Source organism: Carassius carassius, chromosome 40 (assembly GCF_963082965.1).
Source record: "Carassius carassius chromosome 40, fCarCar2.1, whole genome shotgun sequence".
Lineage (NCBI taxonomy): Eukaryota > Metazoa > Chordata > Actinopteri > Cypriniformes > Cyprinidae > Carassius > Carassius carassius.
Window position 1 is genome coordinate 19,045,825 of NC_081794.1, and position 26,695 is coordinate 19,072,519.

General features: G+C 35.3%; 2 protein-coding genes across 2 annotated transcripts; one reads left to right on the top strand and one right to left on the bottom strand.

Annotated features, from left to right (window-relative positions):
• Positions 1–1,631: 1,631 nt before the first annotated feature.
• On the top strand, positions 1,632–8,351 carry LOC132121782 (urotensin-2 receptor). Its single transcript, XM_059531534.1, has 2 exons — positions 1,632–2,951; positions 7,611–8,351. The coding sequence occupies exon 1, from the start codon at positions 1,836–1,838 to the stop codon at positions 2,916–2,918; it is 1,083 nt and encodes a 360-aa protein (XP_059387517.1). The 5' UTR covers positions 1,632–1,835; the 3' UTR covers positions 2,919–2,951; positions 7,611–8,351.
• uts2r2 (urotensin-2 receptor 2) lies at positions 7,173–26,227 on the bottom strand. The gene is given in 13 exon segments (XM_059531615.1): positions 7,173–7,698; positions 7,701–7,778; positions 16,773–16,905; positions 18,989–19,142; positions 19,596–19,652; positions 20,140–20,204; positions 22,092–22,158; positions 23,648–23,723; positions 25,636–25,727; positions 25,729–25,807; positions 25,810–25,847; positions 26,090–26,131; positions 26,217–26,227. Coding segments are annotated over 13 exon segments (948 nt in total). The 3' UTR covers positions 7,173–7,642.
• Between the last annotated feature and the right edge of the window lie 468 nt (positions 26,228–26,695).

Here is a 26,695-nt window from a genome sequence, read left to right on the forward strand (position 1 = left end):
TCATCAGTATTCAGCTCCTACTGTTATGCTACAGTTCTGCCCTGCCAATCATGTGTCTCAAATACCCAAAGAGCTCTCAACTGTATACACACAGTGTACTTACTGTATATAACTACACTCTCTACTTCATGTGGTGGTGCCTTTCATTCTTGTGCAAGGATTTACTTGGATCAATGACTGCTCCGTTCACAAACATAATGCACAGATATAAAGCTTTAATATAAATCACTAACCTTTGGTATTTACTTCATAGCCTGGAGACATTTCCCAATATATGACTGCTTTATATAGTAAAAGTGAAATTTATTCATAGACCATATCAAAAACTACAGGTGTTGAACAATGCTCTGCACTGCGATATAAAAATTACATTTAATGCATGAGGACAGCCAAAACATAAATCCATGCTTTACTATAACATAAACAAGAACACCTCCAGACCACTGGGGAAATAACTGTGGTGAATCACACAGCCTTTTAAGTATAAACTTTTAAATGTAAGACAAAAAGAAAACTTAATTTCATTCATATTAGGTAAACAATATTATCAAGAGCACAAAAATTAACAACAGCTGATAAACATGACTGGGATTACATAAGGTTAATTATAGGAATTCAGGCCTACCATGTGGTCCAAACGGTTAATTTGCTTTGTTAACCTTCGTTTGAAGCAAATTACTGACATTATTTACATAAATTAATTTAGCTACATTTTTAAAAAGGTAGTAAAGCAAAATTAACATTGATAGTTCGTTCTCTGGAATTAACGGCACATAACTGAATCTCTAATGTATGCAACAAACACAGCTGCGATGTCCAATACAAAAACAAATGACTCTTAAGTTATTAGGATGAGGCAGTCATTCAAATAAACGGTAAACGGTTGACATCAACCTGGCATATTTTTAATAAAAATGTTATTTAACATTGTTGAATGGTACCACTGAATCGAGAGCAACAGAAGTTTTGGATGATATACAGAATCATATTCTTAACATATCCTTGTATTTGGAACATATACTTTTGCTAAATACTAGGGGAAAAAACACCTTAAAGCAATTCATCGATCTAAACTAAAATGTCTTACAAAATTGACTCTTAAAAAAGGTAGCCTATACGCACATCTGTTTGGAGTGGTTTGGAGTAAAGAAAAAGTAATTTGTCTCCTATCACATTTAATCTCCTATTTTAGTTAGCAATGGCTCCCCAGTCATTTTATTCTGCAGCCCCGCTTTTCAGAGTAAAGGGTTATGAGAACGGAGCAGATATGTGGGAATAACCCAAGGTCAGGCGCACCGTGTAATGGGGTTAACGTTTGCCACAAGCCAATGCAGAGTAGGAAAAATAGTCAGAAATAGATAGGCTAACAATTTCGAAAAGGTTTTATTAAAATGATAATAATAATAATAGGCTACTTGTTTCAAAACGTGTCTGCTCACAAAGCAGGTGCCATTAGTGCCAAAATGCGTATTTATAACCTTTATTACGTGTATAAGATCAGACAAATATGGCTTTGCATTTTTATTTTTGGTGACATTCCTGCGTTATGTACATTTTTACCAGATCAGGGGTTTTCTTACATACTAGGGTGTAATAGTAAAAATACACGAACAAAAATTGAAGGTTAAATAAAATGCACGATGTCTCTCTTTAAACTTTCTCCGAAATCATTTGGCGAAAAGGCAAGAGCGGAGCATCGTTTTGACGTCAGGAGCTGCGGACACCGGCGAGTGCGCTCAGACACATCTGTCAAATATCCAAACAGTTAGCTATGTGGGGTTTGGCGCACCTGGCATAAAGTTCCCGTGCAGAGCTCCACATTCACCGCGAGCGCGATGAATAACAACAAGTCTGGCAGTGTCAGCGGTCCGTCCCGTAGCAACTCCGGCTCGGTGGACGAGCTTGTGATAACATCGACTTTCGGGACGCTGCTTTCAGTGGTTTACATCGTTGGAGTCTCGGGAAACGTCTACACGCTGGTAGTCATGTGTCATTCCATACGCTTCGCCACTTCCATGTATGTCTCCATCATCAACCTGGCGGTCGCAGATCTCCTTTACCTCTCCACGATTCCTTTTGTGGTGTGCACGTACTTTCTGAAGGACTGGTACTTCGGGGACGTGGGCTGCAGGATACTGTTGAGTCTGGACCTGTTAACTATGCACGCGAGTATCTTTACTCTGACAGTGATGTGCATGGAGCGCTACCTGGCAGTGACTAAACCGCTGGATACTGTAAAACGCTCCAAAAGCTACCGAAAAGCCATGGCGTGGGGAGTTTGGATTTTATCCCTCGTCCTAACTCTTCCCATGATGGTCATGGTTAACCAGACTACTAAAACAACAGCAGATGGAGGGGTGAAAAGGATATGCGCGCCCACCTGGGCACCTCAGGCGTATAAATTGTACCTGACCGTCCTGTTCTGCACGAGCATAATGGCGCCAGGGCTTGTAATTGGTTACTTATACACCCGACTGGCCAGGACGTACCTAGAGTCTCAAAAGACGTCGGCTATTAATAAAAGCAGCAAGCGCTCGCCAAAACAGAAAGTTTTGATAATGATTTTCACCATCGTGCTCGTGTTTTGGGCGTGTTTTCTGCCCTTTTGGATATGGCAACTTGTGCCCCTGTACCACAAACCCTTCAGTCTCGCCTCACACACGCACACGAGCATCAATTACCTCGTGGCGAGCCTGACCTACAGCAACAGCTGCATCAACCCTTTTCTGTACACGCTCCTGACCAAGAATTATCGGGAGTATCTTAAAAACCGCCACAAGAGTTTTTACCGCTACACTTCATCGTTCAGAAAGCGCCCACCGAGCTTGTACTCTTGGGGCAAGTCTGCGTCATCCAGTAATCAGTTTGATTTCAACTCTGAGACGCTTGTCATGGCGCAGCTAAAGGTGATGCAGTGAAGAGATTGGAAAGCTTAACCCGTTCAGGTAAAGGTAAGCATGGTTCTTCAGTTAGTGGAGCTATACTGTGTCCAGCCGTGACTTCGACAAAGAGCCATTCTAGATTTGAAGATTGTAAAAGAATTGTGTCCCTCTCATTACTCATAAAATGTAGTGCGTTAAAATAAGGAAAATTCTCTTTTGACTTGAAATAGCTATAAAAAGATGAAATCCCGAGGGATATCTAACAGAACAGCACAGTGACAGCTTGGATATAGATAACATTGTTATCTGCCAGATGTCTTTACCTAACATGGATTTGAGTCCAGAAGCAATTGATTTCTTTATTTTTAAGTGTTCAAATTTAACTAGCCAACACCAAATCTTAGCCTTATTTATTTCACAAAACCGAACAAATTCATTGCCATCACACATAATATGAAATTTCCACACCATCACACATGATATTAATATCAGTTTGAAGGCTGATCCAGGGCATGACCTAATCATTATTCCAGAAAATGAAAAACATGCTTTAACAGAGGGAAAAAAAGAAAAATGTAACTTCTTCGGAATAGTATCCCAGTGGAAGAATTACTCTTAAAAGTTTGATTAAACGAAAACACTTTTCACAATTCAAAAACAACACAGTCATTCATATTTTCCAGATGCACCCAATGTCATTTATCATAGATAGATAGATAGATAAATAGATAAATGTTTTTTTTTTCAGTGCAGATGGAAACATATTCAGAAAAGTGACATCCAAGTAGGACTGTCAAAGATATCAAGGCCTTGATACCTCTGTTGAGATTAACAGATAAACCCAGAAAATATCATAAATAATATGCAGAACTACTAATATTTGATGGTGATGCATTTGTAATTACAACTGCAGAAGTGGACAAGTTAATGCTGAATACTGTATGATAAATACTTTACATACAGCCCACTACCTCACTGGCATAAATCACATATTATAAGACACCTGTTTAAAAGAATTGCTGTGTCCAGATAGAAAAGCATGTTATCACAACTTAATAAATGTTATTGTGCCAAGAGTAACTTTTCCCACATATTTCCACATCTAAGCCAAAATGCTGTCTTATCACAGAAATATGTTATTTTCCAAAGAGTTGCAATTATGTGGATGGATTGAAATCTAGTGTGAAAAAAGCACAGTACAGGAAAATGAAGCTCAATGAATCTACACTTAACTCCATCATGGAGTCCATATCATTGTAATATCACACACTGACACATTCATTTACAGTGACGTCAGCTCACAGTGAGATTTCACACAGCCAGTCTACAATTTAAAAAAGAAAACGACAAATGGTCCACTAATCTGAGACATTTGTGCACTAATTCTGAGCTTATTCACATTAGTCCATTCAGCTGTGATTGCGCACAAGAACTAAGTAGTAAATTGACATGCATCACCAGACACTCTGGGCCAAAAGTATAATCTGGGAATTCCGAAAAAGAATCGTTTTCCCATCTCACAATCCATATGGTGGCATTCACCGCTTAAGGCTAAACTGGCCTATGCATATTCATGCATTTGAACTCTGTTCCTCAAACGCTCATGCATTATGCTCAGTCAATAATTCTGGGAAATATTGATACAGAAAAGTGAAGCAGGTGGCTACAGTTATGCTTTATGCTCAATATCCTTAGCACAAAATAGATACCATGCAAACCTGCCTGGAAAATTAGAGAAATTACCACAAAGGTCATGCTGACAGTCTGTAGAATTCATGTTTATTATTTATGTATAAAAAGGAAATTCACAATGGTACTGCAGATCGGTAACATCAAGATCTGAGATCTATACAACAAGCCAGTTGCTTAGATAATCTATTTGGAAGCCTAAGAGAAAAAAACCCTGTGGTGTTCTATTTTGGTTCTCAATGTCAGTAAGGACTCAACAGTCCTTCAGTTGTGTAGATTAGGTAAAAAAACATATGCACTCACTCTATCTACCTCTGGCAGAACCAAGGATGTGGAAGGATAAAACTGATTCTTGCAGTCTCCATTTCAATGGCGACAAAAGAACAGAAGCCATACAACTGGGGTTTGACGTTTTCATGCAGTCATCAAACTCAAGAGAGGGCTGCTGACGTTCAGACCAGGGTCAAAACTGTTATGGGATTTCTTAAGTAGCTCTAGTCCCAAGCTTCACACTGGCAAACACTCTGAGCATCATTTATCATGGAAACATTAGCTCAAAATTGGAAGAATTGAGTCTGATGTCAAGAGAGAGTGTATCACTTTACTTAATGACACTGTAGAGAAAGCACTCATATTAAACAAAGCCCTTTTAATAACAAATTGCACAACCACAGATTGAAGGCGCCGGTCAAATGTTATACATTTTCTATCTTATTTATCAGTCTCTTCAAGAAATTAAATAAATCACGATCTCACCATACCTGTTTTTGTTGGGCTCTGCAAGTGATAGTCATAGGAAATGACTTAAGTGTAAACAGTATCATCAGAGGGAAGCTTGTGTCACTGTAGACATCAATCCAGAATTTCTTGTGAATTGATTGTGGTTGGACTCCAAGCTCGAATGCATCCATCACTAATTTTGTTGTATCATTTAATTAGCAACATCTGTTCTTCAAAACCACAACACCCACTGGCTAAACCTCTCTTCCAAAAGCTGCATATCAGCTGTGCACTTATAATCCAGTCTGAAACATTGAAGCTGCTGCCAGTAATCAGGCAAATATTAATCTTTTGGTCTAGATAACACATTTAAGATTGTAAAGATCTTAAAAGGATTGCAAAATCATAGTTAAAAGAGGACTAATGTACATCAAACCAGCACATTCTGTAAGATACTCCTAATCTTATGTAAATGTACCGTATCTAGTCAGTAAGATTTTTTTGGAAGTAGTACTTTTACATTGTAGAAATATTTATTTTTAAATAAGTGCTTGTCATTTGAACTTTCTTATATATATATATATATATATATATATATATATATATATATATATATATATATATATATATATATATATATATATATATATATATAGTGATTTTCCACAAAAGTATTAACCAATACAAATGTTTTCAACATTGATGCAACATTCAGCTTCGGCATCATATAATACACTATATTTTATTATATATTAAAAAAGAAAACAGTTATTTTAAATTGCAATTATATCATAATATAAGAACATCAAAAATAAAAATCTTACTGACCCCATACTTTTGAAAAGGAGCAAAAATCCTCCTCATTTTTCAAAACAAGCACATGACGCATGGCCAACACATCCAACTCCATCATCTCTAGCCAACACAGCTCATCACAGATAAATAAGCAATTCCACAGGATGTGGAAGGATTGTATTGCAGTCTATCATATACAGTGGCAATAAATCAACAGTTCAGCCTAGTAACTGAGGTGATCTACCCTGAGACACAAATCTTTGATTGCTGTTGTCAAACCTATTTGATTTGCATAAACCTGAAATGATACATTTAGAAGGACTATTTGCACACTAGTTCATATTCAGCCTTGCAGCAGCTAAAGCATGAATGAATTAGCAGCTGGAAAAAGGAACATGACAGACCAAGAGAGATTTCCAATTAAGCTATTGGTGATGCAACAGGAACAGCAAATTAGGCATCAGCCAAAATTCATGAATCATCACATATGAGTAGATAGTAAACATACTTATCTTCTGATTATAATAAAGCTGATGCATGCATTTGAATAACTAACATTAAATGTATAAGTGATGGTTGCCCATGCTTTACATGAGAGAAAGTATCTCACCTCAACTCACACAACGGAGAGAGCACTCAGTTTTGGGCTGTGGGTCTGTAAACAGAGAAGCCAATTAGCGGTTACATCTCAAAACAAGGTGTCAAAAACGAATGTGTTGTGACTGGCTGAACTTACTTTGACCACATAATGTCAGTGTAATTAAATCCAACACCATCGAAGGAGGGAATGTTTTTCCAAAAACTCATCAGACACGCAAAACAAAATTTCACACTTGGCACTGGACAGTTAAAGAGACCTTAGAATAAAAGACAAATTAAACTTTTCTTCTGTCTCCTTTACGTTGAATATCATAACACTCTTTTATCAAAGATATCATACTGGTAAAAAAAAAAAATTATAGCCTGAATGCACTCTAAGTCACCTTGGATAAAATCGTCTGCTAAATGCAGAAATGTAAATGTAAATATCAAAAAGGTTTCCTTTTAAAACTTTCACACAAGTAGGAATACATTGCTGAAGGAATGAAATATTCTTTTGGTATCGGAAGCATTGATGTTTCATTAAGTAGTTTTTGAAAGCAATTCTACAAAGAACATTTTTCAGGTGGTGACAAACAGAAATATCTTCCAGCTCCTTGTTTTCATTACATACAACTGTTCTCTCATCTCATTTGTGTGTCCTGTCTAGACAGTGATTTAGCTATAAAAATATAAAAGATTTTAAAGAGTGAAGCACAGCCAGGAAAGAGATAATTCAACTGTAAAGAAGCATATCTTCAAAATGATGGCAATTCAAGTAAATCTCCTGAAAATACAAAGCAGCATTTAAATAAAAAATCTAAAGCAGACAAAACCCAACTAAGCACAGAAAATCCCAAACATTTTTCTAATGGGACAATAAGAGTTTTTTTTATGCCATGAACCCAACTGTTGCTTCAGTATTTTCCTGTGTGTTCGCCCTAGGGTTCCTGTCACTCATCTGAGCCGGGTGGATCCTACAGCAGGGAGGGGTTATCAATGGCATAATCAGGGTCACACTAGAAAGACACCCAATGGCATATCGCGTACCCCAAGTGACCTTCTCCACATGATGGAGGTTCTCAGAACCGGATGAGAAGAATGACACCCGACCTGCAGGAGATGAAAGAAGATGGGTGTTGACAGAGAGAAACAGGAGAAAGGTTGAAGTGATATGCTGAAAAACTATTCAGTATTCAAGTAAAAGTATTCATAAAGTCAATCAACAATGTTCAGATCGTAAGGATTATTATTTTATTTATTTTTTTTGCTCCTCATGATTGGCAGTTTAAAATGTAGTTTTAAGCTGTATCTGAAGATAAATGTTTGTGTTTAAAGTTGTTGTATTTAATGGTGACAAGCGTGCAGTAAATCTGAATGTTGATGGAAAGTGGTTCCAAAGCATCTCTAAAAATGCAAGTCAGTGCTGGGATAATTACTTAAATGTCCTAATTTTACTTGGTTGGACTGCTGATTTCATTTTAAGAAGCAAGGCCTTTTCTAAATTTGATATTTATGTAAATGACCAGCATTATGTCGTCCTGGTACTGACCTTTGTAGACCATTCTTGATCATGAAAGTTGTACTGAATCTCATTAAATGTCCATGTTTCTTTGAAAAGCTGACTTTCAGAGGTGGAAATGCATGTGTAAAATTCTTTGAATAAATGCTGTATGTTGGACTGCACTGCTGGTGGAATATCCATAATGCAACATAGATCTTATAAGCTGGAGGAAAGCTTGGGGTAATCATAAGTGTTAGGCAATGCAATTAGAACTGTGTAATGAAAACAGAAGGAAGGGATAACGCAATACATGTTAAAACAGAGAAAACTGCTAGCAGAAATATGTTCTGTGATTTAGGAATTTCAACAAAGTATGATTTTGTAATGCACTAATCAACACAGCAGTGCCTTAAAAGAGCAAATTAGTTTTCTCAATGCGCTGTTTATAAAAACAGTATTATGGGGAAACTATGCATGGCTTACAAAGCTATTTTACATAATGCCCCTGCTTAAAAAAGAAAAACAAAGACTATGACTTAATATTAAAACAATAATTAACACCTATGCAAATTTGAATACTGTTTGCAATAGCCCAAAATCTCAAGTCTTTTCATTAACATGTCAGTGCTTAATGTGCTTGATATTACAATTGAAATACATTCATTTATTATTACCCATGTTCAGAAAACATGTAATCAGGTGAACAGTTACATAACTAAGAGATAGAAAGAAAATAAGGATAAGGATTTTTTATATTAATTCATAATGAACTTGGAACCAGTTACATTTATATAAAAAAAGCCCTTAATGATTCTTGCACAGAACACAGCAATATATTTTATTAACAACACATTTATTTAATATGACAATATTCTGACAGGGTTTGATACAGAAAAATGACATTTATGAACCAGTTCTTTCTTGTGAATCAACAAAGCCCTATTTAATTCTTTTTGTTTGAAATGTATTTATTATTGAAAACATCCAATAATTTGGTGATGGAATGACTAAAATAATTGTTACATGAAACCATTAACCTATCATCAATGTTAAAAGAAATCTTTAAATCTTTAGTTTTTTTTAATCATTAGTTTGTCTATAGCATTTATGACAATGATTACCAATAATAATAACTAATAATATGACAATATGTCTGTTCTGTCCTCATTATTGATTCTAGAAACAAACCATTTAAATGAATTGTTAGATTGAGTAAATTATGTTCTGATGGTATGATTCAGCCAAAGGAAAAACATTTTTTAGACTAGATATTTTCAGAAAAAACATTCCTCCATAAAATGTTAGATTTCACAGTGACCCATGCAGGTTAAAGCTGGAAATAAGTTATTTAAAACTGCATGCTGCCTCCATGCTAATTAGCCAAGTGTAATCCTGTACACATGAACTGAAGATGCATAAGGAGACATTTGATAAACAGGATATTTATGCAAATTACCTCCGTTGTGTCTGCCTCATTCTGGCCTTTTTGACTAATTCTGATTGTGAAAGTTCCACTGAATATCATTAAAATATTATAATATTACTGTGCATTTGAGAAGATGACACATTAGTATCAGTATGGATGTGTAAAAAAAACTAACTGCATCACATTGCTGGAGTAAAGTGTATAATACCATAAAACCTGCAAGATGAAAAAATGCCTAAGGACATCTGGAAAATGGCTGGGAAATTTTAAATCCTGATTAAAGTGTTTGCATGGAAATTATAAGAGGAATGATATCATGCACAAATAAAAATAACATAAGGTTCAATTCTTTAGAAATGCTAATTAATTGACAGATTAAGATGAAAGGCTCAGAGAAGAGCACAGGGTTTGCCAAGCATGTTGTCATGTAACTTGGTTCACTGCGAAACAATAAAATGGCTATTATTTCAGAGTTCCTAATGATATGATTTGATAATGTTTCCATGGAGAGGAGTTTAATCAGAAGTGAAAATAATATCTAGAGTGTAAATAAAGTTACAAGGAAACATTTCCCTTGTCAATAGAAAAAAAGCTGAATACGATCTAGTCTGTGAATCAATGTGCTTATTAAACGTGAAGCTCATGTATGTTTAGGCAGGCACGTACACAAATACATAGAAGTGCCCTGTTGGAAATTTGGTGATCCAAAATCTAATCCTGCAAGGTGTTTTTTTTACATTTGTCACAGTTACCACAATTAACAACACACAAATTAAGCACCTTGTAAAGCAGCATCCACAGAATTTAAAATTTTTGGGTGAACTATGCCTTTGACAACAAGTAAGCTAGTCTAGTTTTACAACCCGAATTCCGGAAAAGTTGGGACATTTTTTAAATTTTAATAAAATGAAAACTAAAGGAATTTCAAATCACATGAGCCAATATTTTATTCACAATAGAACATAGATAACGTAGCAAATGTTTAAACTGAGAAATTTTACACTTTTATCCACTTAATTAGCTCATTTAAAATTTAATGCCTGCTACAGGTCTCAAAAAAGTTGGCACGGGGGCAACAAATGGCTAAAAAAGCAAGCAGTTTTGAAAAGATTCAGCTGGGAGAACATCTAGTGGTTAATTAAGTTAATTGATATCAGGTCTGTAACATGATTAGCTATAAAAGCTTTGTCTTAGAGAAGCAGAGTCTCTCAGAAGTAAAGATGGGCAGAGGCTCTCCAATCTGTGAAAGACTGCGTAAAAAAATTGTGGAAAACTTTAAAAACAATGTTCCTCAACGTCAAATTGCAAAGGCTTTGCAAATCTCATCATCTACAGTGCATAACATCATCAAAAGATTCAGAGAAACTGGAGAAATCTCTGTGCGTAAGGGACAAGGCCGGAGACCTTTATTGGATGCCCGTGGTCTTCGGGCTCTCAGACGACACTGCATCACTCATCGCCATGATTGTGTCAATGACATTACTAAATGGGCCCAGGAATACTTTCAGAAACCACTGTCGGTAAACACAATCCGCCGTGCCATCAGCAGATGCCAACTAAAGCTCTATCATGCAAAAAGGAAGCCATATGTGAACATGGTCCAGAAGCGCCGTCGTGTCCTGTGGGCCAAGGCTCATTTAAAATGGACTATCTCAAAGTGGAATAGTGTTTTTTTGGTCAGACGAGTCCAAATTTGACATTCTTGTTGGAAATCACGGACGCTGTGTCCTCCGGGCTAAAGAGGAGGGAGACCTTCCAGCATGTTATCAGCGTTCAGTTCAAAAGCCAGCATCTCTGATGGTATGGGGGTGCATAAGTGCATACGGTATGGGCAGCTTGCATGTTTTGGAAGGCTCTGTGAATGCTGAAAGGTATATAAAGGTTTTAGAGCAACATATGCTTCCCTCCAAACAACGTCTATTTCAGGGAAGGCCTTGTTTATTTCAGCAGGACAATGCAAAACCACATACTGCAGCTATAACAACAGCATGGCTTCGTCATAGAAGAGTCCGGGTGCTAACCTGGCCTGCCTGCAGTCCAGATCTTTCACCTATAGAGAACAATTGGCGCATCATTAAACGAAAAATACGTCAAAGACGACCACGAACTCTTCAGCAGCTGGAAATCTATATAAGGCAAGAATGGGACCAAATTCCAACAGCAAAACTCCAGCAACTCATAGCCTCAATGCCCAGACGTCTTCAAACTGTTTTGAAAAGAAAAGGAGATGCTACACCATGGTAAACATGCCCCGTCCCAACTATTTTGAGACCTGTAGCAGAAATCAAAATTGAAATGAGCTCATTTTGTGCATAAAATTGTAAACTTTCTCAGTTTAAACATTTGCTACGTTATCTATGTTCTATTGTGAATAAAATATTGGCTCATGTGATTTGAAAGTCTTTTAGTTTTCATTTTATTAAAATTTAAAAAACGTCCCAACTTTTCCGGAATTCGGGTTGTAGCATAAATTAGTGTTGTGCAAGGTTGCAAATGCCAACACAATTTTAAAAAAGCCCCCAACCTTCGCAAGTGTTATTTTCTGGCATATTTTGGCCACCAATGAACGGACTTGCATTAAATGCAGAAAAATAAATAAATAAAAAATACATATGAGAAACCCTTTAAATGCATGCCGTAAAGACATGACAGACAGCTACAGGCATTTCACCACTTCAAGGTCTTCTGCTTTTAAAAAGTGTCCTTATACATATCAAATCTGCATATCAAATTTCAGAACTGCACCGATTTCAGAAATGAACTCAGACGAAAATACAGGCTTTTGTTTTTCCACCTGACAATAAAAATGCACCTGTCGCCTCATTTAAACTCCTCATCTGGTTCTAACTGTATGAGGCTCTTCCTGGCTAAGAGCACGTTGCACCTCTGTGACTCTCAAATCAGTAGATGCAGCTGTGATCCCAGAGGGTTCATCCAGCGCCAGGCGTCAATTTTCCCAGTGTGACAAAACTAAAGTGCTTTCCCCCTCCCGAACTAATCTTCTAACATACCACGTCATTTTTCACACTCTTCTTATGTCTGTGCAGACCCCGTCCCTTTTCTCATCTCACTTCTGTCCTTCTCCCCTGTGTTTAGTGCTGTGTGTCTCAACAGGCCAATATCTCTCCTGCTTGGATCCATCATAAAAGAGGGAGGTTGATTGTCAGTCTAGTTATAATTATAGCCTGTTCGACAGAGTTATCCATCAGACTAATAATTACCTCAGCGAAGATCAGGGCTCATCAGCCACACCTGATGGATAATCAACACACCGACAGAGCACTGCTTCTACCGCTCAGTGAACCGGAACACGTTCCAGCTGCTTCATCCAACACAATGTATCCTAATTCATTTCAAACTGGAAGGAGACATTCAAAACTCATCACCCTAGCTGGAGACGGAGCACCACGGGAGAGAGAAATCCAGAGCTGCAAACATTGGGGTCTGATGAATAATGCATTTTTGGAAGTGGCACTGATGCTAAAAAAATCCGTACAAAATAACTTATAATTCTTTCATATATACAATAAATAAATAAAAAATATATATATATAATATTGTGTGTGTGAGTGTGTGTGTGTGTGAGTGTGTGTGTCTAACAATGATTCATAAATAAAATTATTGATGTTTTATGTATTAGATATTATATTTTATTAATAATAACAATTAATAGATATGTGTGTGTATTGTTATTATTAATACACAAGATATATCTAATATGTAAAAACTAATAATTTAATGTAAAAATCATTAATTATATTTAACTGTGTGTGTGTATATATCTATATATATATATAAACATACAGGTGCATCTCAATAAATTAGAATGTCATGGAAAAGTTCATTTATTTCAGTAATTCAACTCAAATTGTAAAACTTGTGTATTAAATAAATTGCACACAGACTGAAGTAGTTTAAGTCTCTTGGTTATTTTAATTGTGAGGATTTTGGCTCACATTTAACAAAAATCTCAAATTAGAATACTTCATAATACAAATTTTATTTGTGAATTGTTGGCCTTCTGGAAAGTATGTTAATTTACTGTACATGCCTCTGATGTTGTCTGTGGTTCAGGAATGGCTTAACAAGAGGAATACCTTTGCAGGTGTTTTAGTTGATTAGCTGAATGGCATGTCACCATATTCTAATTTGTTGAGAGAGTGAATTGTTGGGTTTTTGTTAAATATGAGTCAAAATCATCACAATTAAAAGAACCAAAGATTCAAACTACTTCAGTCTGTGTGCACTGAATTTATTTAATACACAATTTTCACAATTTGAGTTGAATTACTAAAATAAATTAACTTTTCCACAATATTCTAATTTTGATATTGAGATGCACCTGTAGACACTATCATCATTTCTTAATGTTTACATAAAATTATTTTTTTTATATCTATATGTCTATACACATACGTACAAAATAATATTTTACAGACAGCAGCCATCGTTCTTTAATGGGTTCAGAGAGCACTACATGATGAAAAGTCATACGTGGCAAAACACCTCTCACCATGTGGGTGAAGATTTTGTAAGAAAGGAGCCTGACAGTTTCTATCATCATTGTATGATGCCACTTTATCCGAGTGCACCTTAACCGAGTTGGAAAATAGCAGACATTATCCACTCAAAAGTGACAGATCCTAAAGAGCTGAAAGGTAAATGAATTCACATGCATGAGCCAGCTTCTCCATGCAAACCAAATAATCAGGCAGCTCTTTATGGATCACATCATCATGGGGAGTTGGGGACATTATCAAAAAGCCAGGCTGAGAAAACAAAACAATTATTCCATGAAGCAGGTATGCAAAACAAGTCATAAAGAGCATTTGGAGTGTGGCTGTAATCGGTGCAATACAGGAGAGAATCTTAACAAAATCCCATGTTACTGCATGGGGATATACAAATGAAAAAGTGATAATTAATGCTAATGCTTTCGCACTTCAATGCAACTACTGAACCACTTGCATGATTCTTTAAATTGACTCTGGTGTGTGAAAAAACCTCAGTGGTACCAATTACTAACCTCATAATTTATACACTCTACCTGCAATCCATCTTCATGAAAGATTAACTGGTTTTAGTACTTATCCCTTGTGTCTACAGTAGGTACACTTCTTGCTAATTAAGATGCAGTTTTCCTTCCCAACAGAATTCAAAGCATGGAAACCTTACACACGTTATACAAAACAATCAATCTCTCGTTCTATTTTGCACATTATTTTCTGCATTAGGCACAGATACTAGGCAGAGCATGACTGATCTTAATTTAAGCAGACATAACACCATGTCTTGCAAGAGGTCATTTGAATACTCAGGACCATATAAATGAATAAAACTGCCAGTTGGCATTAGGTGTAAATCCAACAAGAAGGTTTTAACATGTAATACATTTCATACATGTTTTATTATATAAAAAATTGTTCATTTTTGAAAGTGCTAAATTAACATTTCTTATCATCAATGATATAAACAGCTGTGCTTCTTAATGTTATTGTTGAAATTGTTTTTTTTTTTTAAGGATCCCTTGATTAATAGAAAGTTCAAAAGTTCAGCAATTATTTGAAACATAATTTTTCTTTGTAAAATGCAAAAAGATGTACAAATAATTATTTTAGAAATTATTTAAGAAACTAACATTTACTCAAGCCAATAATCTGCATTTTACTCCAATTTTCCATGCTGATTAATTAGCATATTTAATTAATCACATTAGTTTGGTTTTATCTTTAACTTACAGCCCTAATTAAAACCTTATCATGCTCGAACACACTGCATTACTTTTATGCTATATATATATATATATAAAATTGTATGTGGTCTGTGGTCATTTAAAATCCCAACAGTCTGAGCAGTTCTTATGTGTACAGGTAAACTATCCCACAAAGTAGGTGCCACCACTGAAAAAGCTTGGTCACCTTTATATTTTAACCTGGTTCTTGGAACATTGAGGAGCACCTGATTGGATGACCACAGTGCTTTAACGGGAGCGTGGACATGCAAAAGCTCTGATAAATACGCAGGCGCCAACCCATTTAAAATCTTAAAAACAAACAATAAAATCTTGAAATCAATCCTGAAGCAGACATGAAGCCAGTGTAGTCAAGCTAGGACAGGGGTAATGTGCTCATACTTTTTAGTCCCAGTTAAAAGCTGAGCTGCTGCATTTTGGACTAACTGTAAGTGTTGAAGAGAGGACTTATCCAGACCAACATATAAAGAGTTACAGTAGTCTAGTCTAGATGTTATAAAAGCATGAATTATACTGTCAAACTCCTTACGTGGCAGGTAGGTCTTGACTTTAGCCAACAGTCTCTGTTGAAAGAAACTGGCTTTTACAACAGAACTAGTCTGTTTTTCAAATTTAAAAGAACTGTCAAAAATCACACGAGATTCTTGGTAAATGGATGAACATATAACCTAAATTACCAAGTGCATCTACACAAGCACTTAAATCCCCAGGATGACCAAACACAGCAATCTCAGTCTTATTTTCATTAGGACAAAGAAAGTTCTGATCCAACCATATTTTTAAATCTCTCAGGCAATTAAGTAATGACAGAAATGAAGCTTTGTCATTAGTTTTGACAGGCAAATAAATCTGTACATCATCTGCATAACAGTGGAAGATGATATCATGCTTTCTAAAAATATACCCCAAGGGCAGCAGCTACAAAGAGAACAAAATAGGGCCCAATACTGACCCTTGGGGGACGCCACAAAAAATGGGGCAGCAGATGACGAAAATTCACCAAGGTGAAAAGAAAAGCTTCTGTCTGTAAAATATGATTAAAACCATTTAAGGGCTATGCCCTTAATGCCGACACACTGTTCAAGTCTAGATAAAAGAAAAGAATGGTTGACTGTATCAAAGGCCGCAGTCAAATCCAAAAGGACTAAAACAGCAGAGTTACCAAAGTCCACAGTTAAAAGAAGCTCATTAGAAACTCTTAAAAGAGAAGTTTCTGTACTTTGACAGGGTTTAAAACCAGACTGAAAATTTTCATAAATACTAAATTCATCGATAAATGACTGAAGTTGATTAAAAACAACTCTCTCCAAGACTTCCGATAAAAAGGGAAGTTTAGATATAGGTCTAAAATTAGACAAAATGGAAGGATCCAAGTTATTCTTTTTTACCAGTGGTTGTACAATGAGTGTGTGAGATAGTTTGTACTGTATTTCCCAGCACATGGCTCCACCGTCCTGTTGCTACTGGGGTCCATGAAGACAAACCGTCCGCCACTGAACTCCTACCCATAATCAGACAAGTAGAGCAAAGACATGTAGTCAAATGATCCATAAGTCTCCTGTTAGAAAAATGTGTACATTTAAAAAAAACATGAACATTTCTTCCCCCTAAAACCTCAAACAATCAGCATGAGCCTAAAACACTAATTAGGAGGTTTTTATAATTAATCTTGCTTAGTGGAATTTTAATTTTGTACTCGAGGGGAACAGGGTGAACAAAACTGATCACGATCTCCTGATGTGTTAAGAGCTAACACATCAAGCCAATCTCTAATGTAGAAAATCTACACACACAAAAAAACACCCTAGAGTAAAACCTAAGATTTCCTGGCTTAACGAAAAACAGTGGTAGCATTTAACAGCGTCCCTGGGATTTTAAACTATGCTCTGCTTTATGAGGGAAATCTCTTTAGTGATCCTAAACCACACTTCTCAGCATGTCAGATCACACTTTTAACTACTTTAATCAAATCTAGAGTTTGAGACTGGCAGTCTTCTGGTGGCCACACATTATTTCCAGTGGTTTTTCAGAGACGGATTAATGAAGAATATTCCACACACCTACCGCAGAGGGAACACATTCAGCATTAGAGGCACTTATTTGTTTTTATTACTGTAGCAATGCCAAAATATCATCCCACAAGGACAAACCCGACCAGCACAGCACATTATAAATATGCCGTAATGCATTTCTGTCTAAACATGAACTGATTCAAGTGAATTGTAAACTGTATAAGCAAATGACAGATTATGACGCAATGTGGATAATTACATTTTGAAAAACAAACCAATAGGTGCAGCTACAATGGCCTTTGGATAATCTGTTTATCTGTTTGCCTCTCATTCAACATGAAGAAATTCAAAACACAAAGCAAATCATCTTCAGTGTATGCAGTTTATTCCTCTGATGTGTTACAGCCAAGCATGTAAACCTTGCCTGCAATGTGAAAGGATCACGCTGATGGCCACATTCATAAATGCACAACCTACTCGGAGATCAAAGTTGCATTTCTAAAACCAGACACAAATGAACTTGAACTGATTTTTAGATCCCCTCAAGACCTCATTTCAACAGCTCAAAAGTGAAGCAGGAAGATTACGGTTTGTTTCAAAAATAAATAACGTCTTTTAAAGGCAATGTTGTTGTGATAAAAACGATTTTATGCCTGGCCAAATAAAGAGTTCAGGACCCAACTGTGCTGCACAAAATATTGTTTTGGATGCAAACATTGCTGAGCATTTCCATCTCTAATGCATGAGAAATTCAGACAATAGCCTCAAATATGCTTAAACCAAATGGGCCAGTGGCGTACTGCAAGTCTTGGGCCCCTCCTGGGGCTCGTTAAGCATGAATATGTGTAATTGTATTTGATTAAGACAGACAGCTGTGTTATTTTGGCCAATTTAGCCCACTCTTAAATAATTATTTTTATTTTTCCAATCTGATGCTGAAATATTTTTTGTTAATGTGACAAGTCAGTGTAAATGTCACATAAATCGGCATTGATCTATGCAAACCAATAGATCCACATTCAAGCATGTGATTCATTGTTTCCTGTGATTGAGATTCATTTATAAACACATTAAAGCCATGTCTGTGTGGCAATACAAGTCAGTGTACATGTATATTGGCCAATTTAAAATCAAATTCAATTATTTTATACTATAACTGGTTCATGAAGCGTACACCACTGGGCTGTGGGGATCTCTCATACACCAGTTACTAGGGCTGAGTACCAATTAATTTCATATCTGTAATAATTAGCCAATGTGTGGTTACATCATGAATAATATTAATCTAGTTCCATTATTCATATCTAAATCCCTTTGCTTTTGCTTTAAAGATTTGCTTTTCAAGACAAGTATTTAAAGTTCTGCTTTATTTCAAGACACTGAACTAATTTGATGTGAAACATTATTTATTTATAAATGTCAGCTTTGCAATAACATGGCCTATTAAAGCTAGTTCAAAACATCTGGGCCCTTGTTGCGTGGAGATATTTTTGGTTCATGTTCTGAGGGAACCAATGTGATTGGCAGTTTCAGAACACTGGTCATAGAGTAAACATTAGGAGTTCTTGAACATTCCTTGGATATGAGTTAAACATCAGGCGCTAAAGTGTTCTTGGATGTGCGTGTTACCTTATCGATATGTGGGTCCCAGTACTCATCATGAGTGGTTTTGGCAGAGGTGCTGTTGATGAGAGAGAAGAAGGTGGGCTTGGTGAGGTACATCTGTTTGGTGTCCAGAACAAATGTCCCAGTTATTGTCTTTTGAATTCGGCTACAGACATCACTGGTTTAAAACAGACCACATAAAATTTCTTTATTATAGTAGACATTTGCCTGTGGTACATTTATTCTTCCATATCCATAAAAGGTATTATAAAACCACAGATTTTCAAAGCAACTAGTTGGTGGGCTGCCACAAAGACCAGCTGACTAATCGTTAAGGAAGCATCAGGTAAACCTGACACATTCTTGTGTTCAACACAGTAGAACTATTTTTAACTTGACACATCATCTTAAAAATGCAATGCTCATGGTGTAAAATGCTAAAAAGGACAGCATGATCCACAACGAAAATGACCAAAGATGCCTGTCTAAATGTGTATAACTAAAGTGCCACAGATAAACGGATAATTAAAATAAAGCATCGCCACTAACAAAAAAAAAAAGATTAAAGGAATAGTTCACCTATAATTATTATTATTGTTATTTTTAGTTCAAATATTTCTACATCACTTACCTGTATAGTTCAAAATCTTCTTCTGTAAAAACATCCCTTATATCATTCTTAAAATATCTAGAGATTAAAAAAAAAAAAACATCAAACACATCACCTTAAACATTTGTAGGATGGCTGCCATTTAAAAACTGAATTGCTGCTGCCATATCCAAATACAGGCAAAAACAAATTCACACACAGAGGACCAAAGTGTCACCGCAAGCGTGCCAACACATGCCAGCTGTACATGTTAACTGCCAGCACAGTACCAGCCTGTGTGTGGGCACCTAGGTGTAAACCACATATAAAGACACAGGAAAAGAAATCTCCATGTGTAAAAGATGAAGACACGATCTTTAACAGCTGAAGCTAGAAAGTCATTCCATCACTGCTGCCATTGATTTCTGTTCTGCTCCTCGGGCCCATGGGTACACTTTGATGTGCAAATGAAATGCACCTTGAGAAGTCTGATAGAGCTGTGATTCGAATAGATCAAGCTGTTGCTGAAGTTCAATTGGAGATGACTTCCTGTTAGACTCTGTATGAGGCCACACAGCCTACTCACCTATAGATATTCACAAACTGCTTTCCCATCGACAATGCCCCAGAGTGAAGATCCAGGATGGAGGCCTGTACACAACAAAAAGGAATAAAGACACATTCAAAGTGGAAAAAGTCAATATTTGGCAAAAAGCAATGCTTTCCCTAGTGTCTCTGGTTTGAATAAACTCCAAAGACAACCACTGAGGGCTGGCATCTACCCTGATTGCTGGACTGCACTGCTGGGCTTGTTGTTATTCGTGCTGCATCATAAAGTCAACAGATGGACTCCTCTCAGTCCTGGTATCCCCTGCTATCTGTCTTTACACACTTCATAGATCATCATGATGGGGCTGATCTCCTCTTAAAAACTCAGCAGGAACCTCTATTACCCTCCCTTTAAGTTCCGTGGTCACACTCTATAAAAGGCCTCTTTGCCTGGTAGGATCTCAAGACTAGGTTTCTACCTTGAAAATTAATTTTATGTAATATTAGAAATTCTCTGTGTAATCCAGTAAGGTCAAAATAAACTGAACAAATTATAAAAGTAATCTAGTCTTTATATAAGGGTCCAAAAGCCACCAGAAGCAAACATGCTTTGATTTTTGTAAGGTAAAATGAAATGTAGAATTACAAATTGTATAATCAGCATAGCAATTTGGGTGAAAAATTGTAAACGTTCAAATGTTTTTGTTAAAAATATTTTTTTAAATAAATGCATACTTTTATTCAGCAGGGATGCATTAAATTGATCAAAAGTGACAGATATTTGATAAAAGATTTCTATTTCAAATAAATTTTCCTTTACATAAAAGCATCCTGAAAAAAGTCCAATGGTTTCCAAAAAAATATAAATCAGCCCACCAGCTTTCATTATTAATAATGATAAGATTTTTTTTTTCTTGAGTACCAAATCAGCATATAAGAATGATTTCTGAAGGATTATGGATCACATAATGTATTACAGACTTAAGTAATTGTTGCTGAAAATTAGGCTTTGCCATCACAATAATAAATTAAATTTTATAATATATTAATTAAAAGTTATTTTATTACCAGTAGTGGTGAGCATGGGACATCATTCAAAACATTTTATTTTACCAACCCCAAACTTTTGAATGGTAATACATGAATTTCAAAATATATTTTTTGCTTTTTGGTTTAATAACAAATGCATTCAAGCTAACATGGACATTTTATAATTATGTTATCCAGTCTGCTCCAAAGAACATCTTTTTGCACAAGAATATTAAAAATTCAGGAATCACTAACTGCTTAAATTATCCTTTAGGAACATTAAAAAAAAAAAAAAAAATTCAACAAGCCACTCGATGCTGTACCAATCAAACTAGTTAGTTAAAGGGTTAGTTCACCCAAAAATAAAAATTATGTCATTAATGACTCACCCTCATGTCGTTACAAACCTAAAAAAGATTTAGTCAGAGAGCTTTCTGTAACTCCATTGGCAATGTATGTACGGTATACTGGCCATGTCCAGAAATGTAATAAAAATGAATCTTCGAAGTAGTCCATGTGACATCAGACTATGCTGAATAAAGTCGTAATTTTTGTTATTTTTGGACCAAAATGTATTTTCGATGCTTCAACAAATTCTAACTGACCCTCTGATGTCACATGGACTACTTTGATTATGTTTTTATTACCTTTCTGGACATGGACAGTATACCGTACATACATTGTCAATGGAGTTACAGAAAGCTCTCTGACTAAATCTAAAATATCTTAAACTGTGTTCTGAAGATGAACGGAGGTCTTACAGGTTTGGATCGACATGAGGGTGAGTCATTAATAACATAATTTTCATTTTTGGGTGAACTAACCCTTTAACTTTCTCAAATTAAGATGCAATTTGTAACATTTTAACCAATACTGGACCTTAGATTCATCCTAAATTGTATCTGGTTTGATTTATTTTACAGTATGGCTTAGGTCTCAGCAGCACATGTACATATCAACAATGGTCTTTTCCAGTATCTTCCCATTAAGCAGAGTGATGAACTGGTGAGCTGAGCTTAATCTGATACTAATGCAAAATTCAATTTCAACAACCACTGAGAATGTCACATGTTGTTCCTATCAAACACAGGACAGTTGCTTCCAGAATCTACCACGGATCATATGTTAATTTTCCCAAACGCACTTTCTTGTGGAAACTCAATCATACCAAACAACACAGTCCATCTAGACACACAATGGAAAAGAAGTTTGCGTTTGAATTCTAGCTGAAGTCAAAACCATAGTGTGTACTGCCCTCTTGTGTCCTTAAGCAGCTGCTTCCGTGATAGACTAACATGCCATTATTTTTTTAAACACATCTGCAAGCATTTGAACTGAAAATTGTTTACTTACACCACCAAGTGATAAGCTCCACTCGGCTTACTTGTGAAATAAGGGGAGCATATACATGTATTTATTTCTTGTACACTAACCATTCCAAAGTTTGGAGAAGGTAAGATGACAGAAATCAATAGATTTATTACTCAAAAATGACAGTAAAGACATTGATAATGTTAAAGAATATTTTCTATTTAAAAAAAATGGTGTAATTTGGAAGTTTTTATTCATCAAAGAATCTTGATTATTTTTTTAAATAATTTATATAATACAAAATTATAAAACGACAGTATTCGTGTTTGTGTTTGTAAAATGTTGTGTTTGTAATGTTTGTAAAATATGAAGAGTAAAATATGTAAACAAAATAAAATATTAAGAGTGAAATATTAAGAGTTGAATTAAACATTGAATCCTGAAATAAATTTAAAAAAGAAGAAACATTTTTTTTCTCTTTATAACACTCCTTTCATTTGCACATGTACATGTCATTTGCAACAATTAAACGTATAAATTAGTTCTGTCAACCAAAAAAAAAAAAAAAAAACCTTTCACCAAAGTTGTCCTAAAACCTAAAACAAAACTTTTTTGATCCATTTCAAATGTTGACTACATATATATATATATATATATATATATACCTATATACGTACGTGTGTGTGTGTGTGTGACCCTGGACCACAAAACCAGTCTTAAGTCACTGCAGTACATTTGTAGCAATAGTCATTGTATGGGTCCAAATTATTGATTTTTCTTTTATGCCAAAAATCATTAGCATATTAAGTAAAGATCACGTTCCATGAAAAATTTTGTTAATTTCCTACAGTAAATACATTAAAACTTAATTTTTGATTCTTAATTTTTGATTTTTGATTTGTAATATTCATAGTTAAGAACTTTATTTGGACAAATTTAAAGGCAACTTTCTCAATATTTAGATTTTTTTGCACCCTCAGATTTCAGTTTTTCAAATAGTTGTATCTCAGCCAAATATTGTCCTATCCTAACAAACCATACATCAATGGAAAGATTATTTCTTTCATATAGCTTTCAGGTATCAGTTAAAAAAAAAAGATACTTAAGACTGGTTTTGGTGTTTCCTTGTCACACACACACACACACACACACTCACATATATATATAATACATATATCATGATGTTTGTCAGTGTGCATGTGTACCTTCTAAGCTTCTGAGCTTCCTCCAAAGTCACAACACTGTCTAAAATGGATCTGCCGCATTTTTTTGGGGTGCAACCTGAGGACAGAATGTATTAGCCTTTCATATCGATTCATTAATTATGACAGTGATTAAAGTAACTGGCTCTATTCCCCAGCCAAATTCTCTCTTCAGACTGCATATTCAATGACACATTCAGCAACGCAGCCTGACCTGCAAAATGTACTACATACTGACTGGACTTTGTTACAGCATCCTCTCAGAGAGGAGGTGCTGTTAGTCAGGCAATATTCAAAGAGGGGTGTTCAGTTGACAACAATGCTGTACATCCAATCATATTCCACAGTATATACTGTAGCATTCTGGCACAGATTCACATGCCACTTACTAGAATCCAGTAGGAATTCTTGAAGGAATTTAAAAGACCACAACCAGCTACAGTTAGCTTCAGGACAATATATTTTCTTTCCATTCTCTTTCCCAAAGCTTATTTTACGCCTAGTCGTAAAGAGAGTGGGATGAACTGGAGCCAAGGGAGCGCTTGTTAATCCCAGCACTTGCTTTGTTCGTGGCGCCTACAGCTTTTTGAAGCTGGTGTGAGGTTCTGTAATGAGTCCTTTGTGGGAGGCTTCAGACTGTCAATCACAGATCTGGCCTCCCACCAATTATCTAACCTCATGATTTAGAACAATGGAATGCACAGGTGTTGATTTGCTTTCTGCTCATGGAAGTTGTTTGGAAACGGGTTTCCTCTTATACAACAGTGCATTGTTGTTCAAAGGTTGCCCCAGTTATATTACAAAGAGTTTTTGGAACAAAGATACAAACACCAAAATAAGCTGTGTGCATCTTAACCAATGCATTTACACACATTCACACTCAAAAAAAAATTATTCTCTAGCTTGCTTAATATTCTGGCATTATGTACTATGAAAATTGTTTGACAAATTGTTTTGTTCCTCTTATTTTAAGTCACACTGCATACAAGTATCTGCTAAATGCATCAAAATAAATGTTAGACCCACCACCCACAAATATAAACCATTACCATACAGTGATCAGTCAAAGAGACAAATCCAATATGCACAAACTAAATTAGTATGTAGAGTACAACATTTCTGGTTAAGGAAAAAATTATGTAATGTTTTATAAACACAATGATCTTCACATGCACAAAGCACACCAGGCAACTGACTGAATAACCAGTCTAATAAATTACATGTTTTTCATTTAAATGAGAATGTAGTTTAAATCAATACCAAGTCAAATATTTCCACAAACTTCTGGCAATAATTGTGCTTAAGAGGAAAAATCTTAATTTATATTTAATAAAATGATACATGCATTATTACTTTTTTTATTATATATAAAATTAACAAGAAATACAAGAATACAAGAAATGCAAATGCTCTTTAAATGTCACTTTTAAAATCTATAAAATACTTGCAAGATGTCAAAATAATTGTAATGATTTACAGATTAAGAAACAAAACTGATAATAATATGCAAAAGAGAAAACACAAATGTACAAAACATCAATTACACTTTGATATGCAAATATCTCAAATAAAATAATGATTGTAGTTACATGTATTATACATCCAATCTATGTAATTCAATTGACAACATCTATGCTCAAAAGGAAAAAGTTGCATTTAACTATATACATATATCAGACTATAAAAAATATTAATTGCATTTTTTTTTAAATAAAGTAACAAGCAACACAGATCAATTAATTTTAAATGCCACTTTCAAAAACCATAAAATACTTGCAAGGAAGCAAAATAGTGATTACCTTCTATATGCAACTATTACAAAAACATTGTTTAAAGGTGTATAAGTTTAAATCAACATGCAATTTTGAAAATTCACAATAACATTTCTAAAAAATAAAATAAAAATAAAACAAATAAATAGTAATTTCCCATCAGTACTGCAATATTGAGTGAGTGGACTTCAATTCATGGATGAGTAACCTCCTGCATACCTGGGAAGAGCTTGTACTTCTTGTAGTCTTCAGAGCACTCAACTGTGAACCCTCTAAGCTGAGTGAGGGTATCTCTTCTTGAAACCAGTGTGTGTCAAGTCATCATTCCATGTGAAACACATCCAGCTCACCAGTCCAGTGACTCCTGTTAGCAGCAACAGCGTGACCACCACTTACCTCTCCAAGCAGAGGCCTGTCTCTTCGCATTTCCCCTGAATCAACACACACCATATGATTACAGAACAAAGGATGGACTGTCAGGTATGCATTGCTTAGTTTCATCCATTCATTTGACTGCCAGAACAAAAATGAAAAAGTGAAATATACATTCATTCTGACATCATGTGGAGAGTATTTTGCATGTAAACAAGGATCTAAAGCAGCATCACTCATTAATCCTAGTAATGGAAAGTCAATGTGGGTTCATAAAGTTTCAGAAATTAAAAATCATTACCTCTTAATTTTCTTTTCAATGGTGCTACTTTCTGGGTTTTTACTGAGCAGTTATGTCTATTAAATATACCTGTCTGCGAGCAGCAACATAAAACGTGTATTATTTCATTTCATTCACTGTTGTCTACTGCACTTCCATATACAAGTGTCAAACACTGGACATTTAGTCAAAAAATATTAAAGTCTGTTATACGGCACAATATTTCAAATGTTATTTCTGGATGCTACTGGATGTAAAGTTTAAATTTTCATATACTTGATTCGATTACTCAATCTATATTCGAAAATGTAAATATATATATATATATATATATATATATATATATATATATATATATATATATATAGTTTAGTATAGTAGGAGCTTAGTGGTTTTCATTAAATAATTATAAGTATGTTTTATTTTTATAACGCCTGTACCATGTACCTGAAGATTTATTTCAATATATTCATACATAGATTTCTATCACAAACTGCTGAGGGCACTAAACCCAGTCTGTCCGAAATTATTAAATAATTACAGAAGCTCATTAAAATAAACCATAGTATGGAATGGAAGAAGAGAAACATACACTCTTTTATCCAACCAGCTATTTAGGTTGTTTTT

Bases quoted from the DNA above. Each gene is read 5' to 3' on its own strand.
- LOC132121782 (XM_059531534.1), top strand. From the start codon at position 1,836: ATGAATAACAACAAGTCTGGCAGTGTCAGCGGTCCGTCCCGTAGCAAC.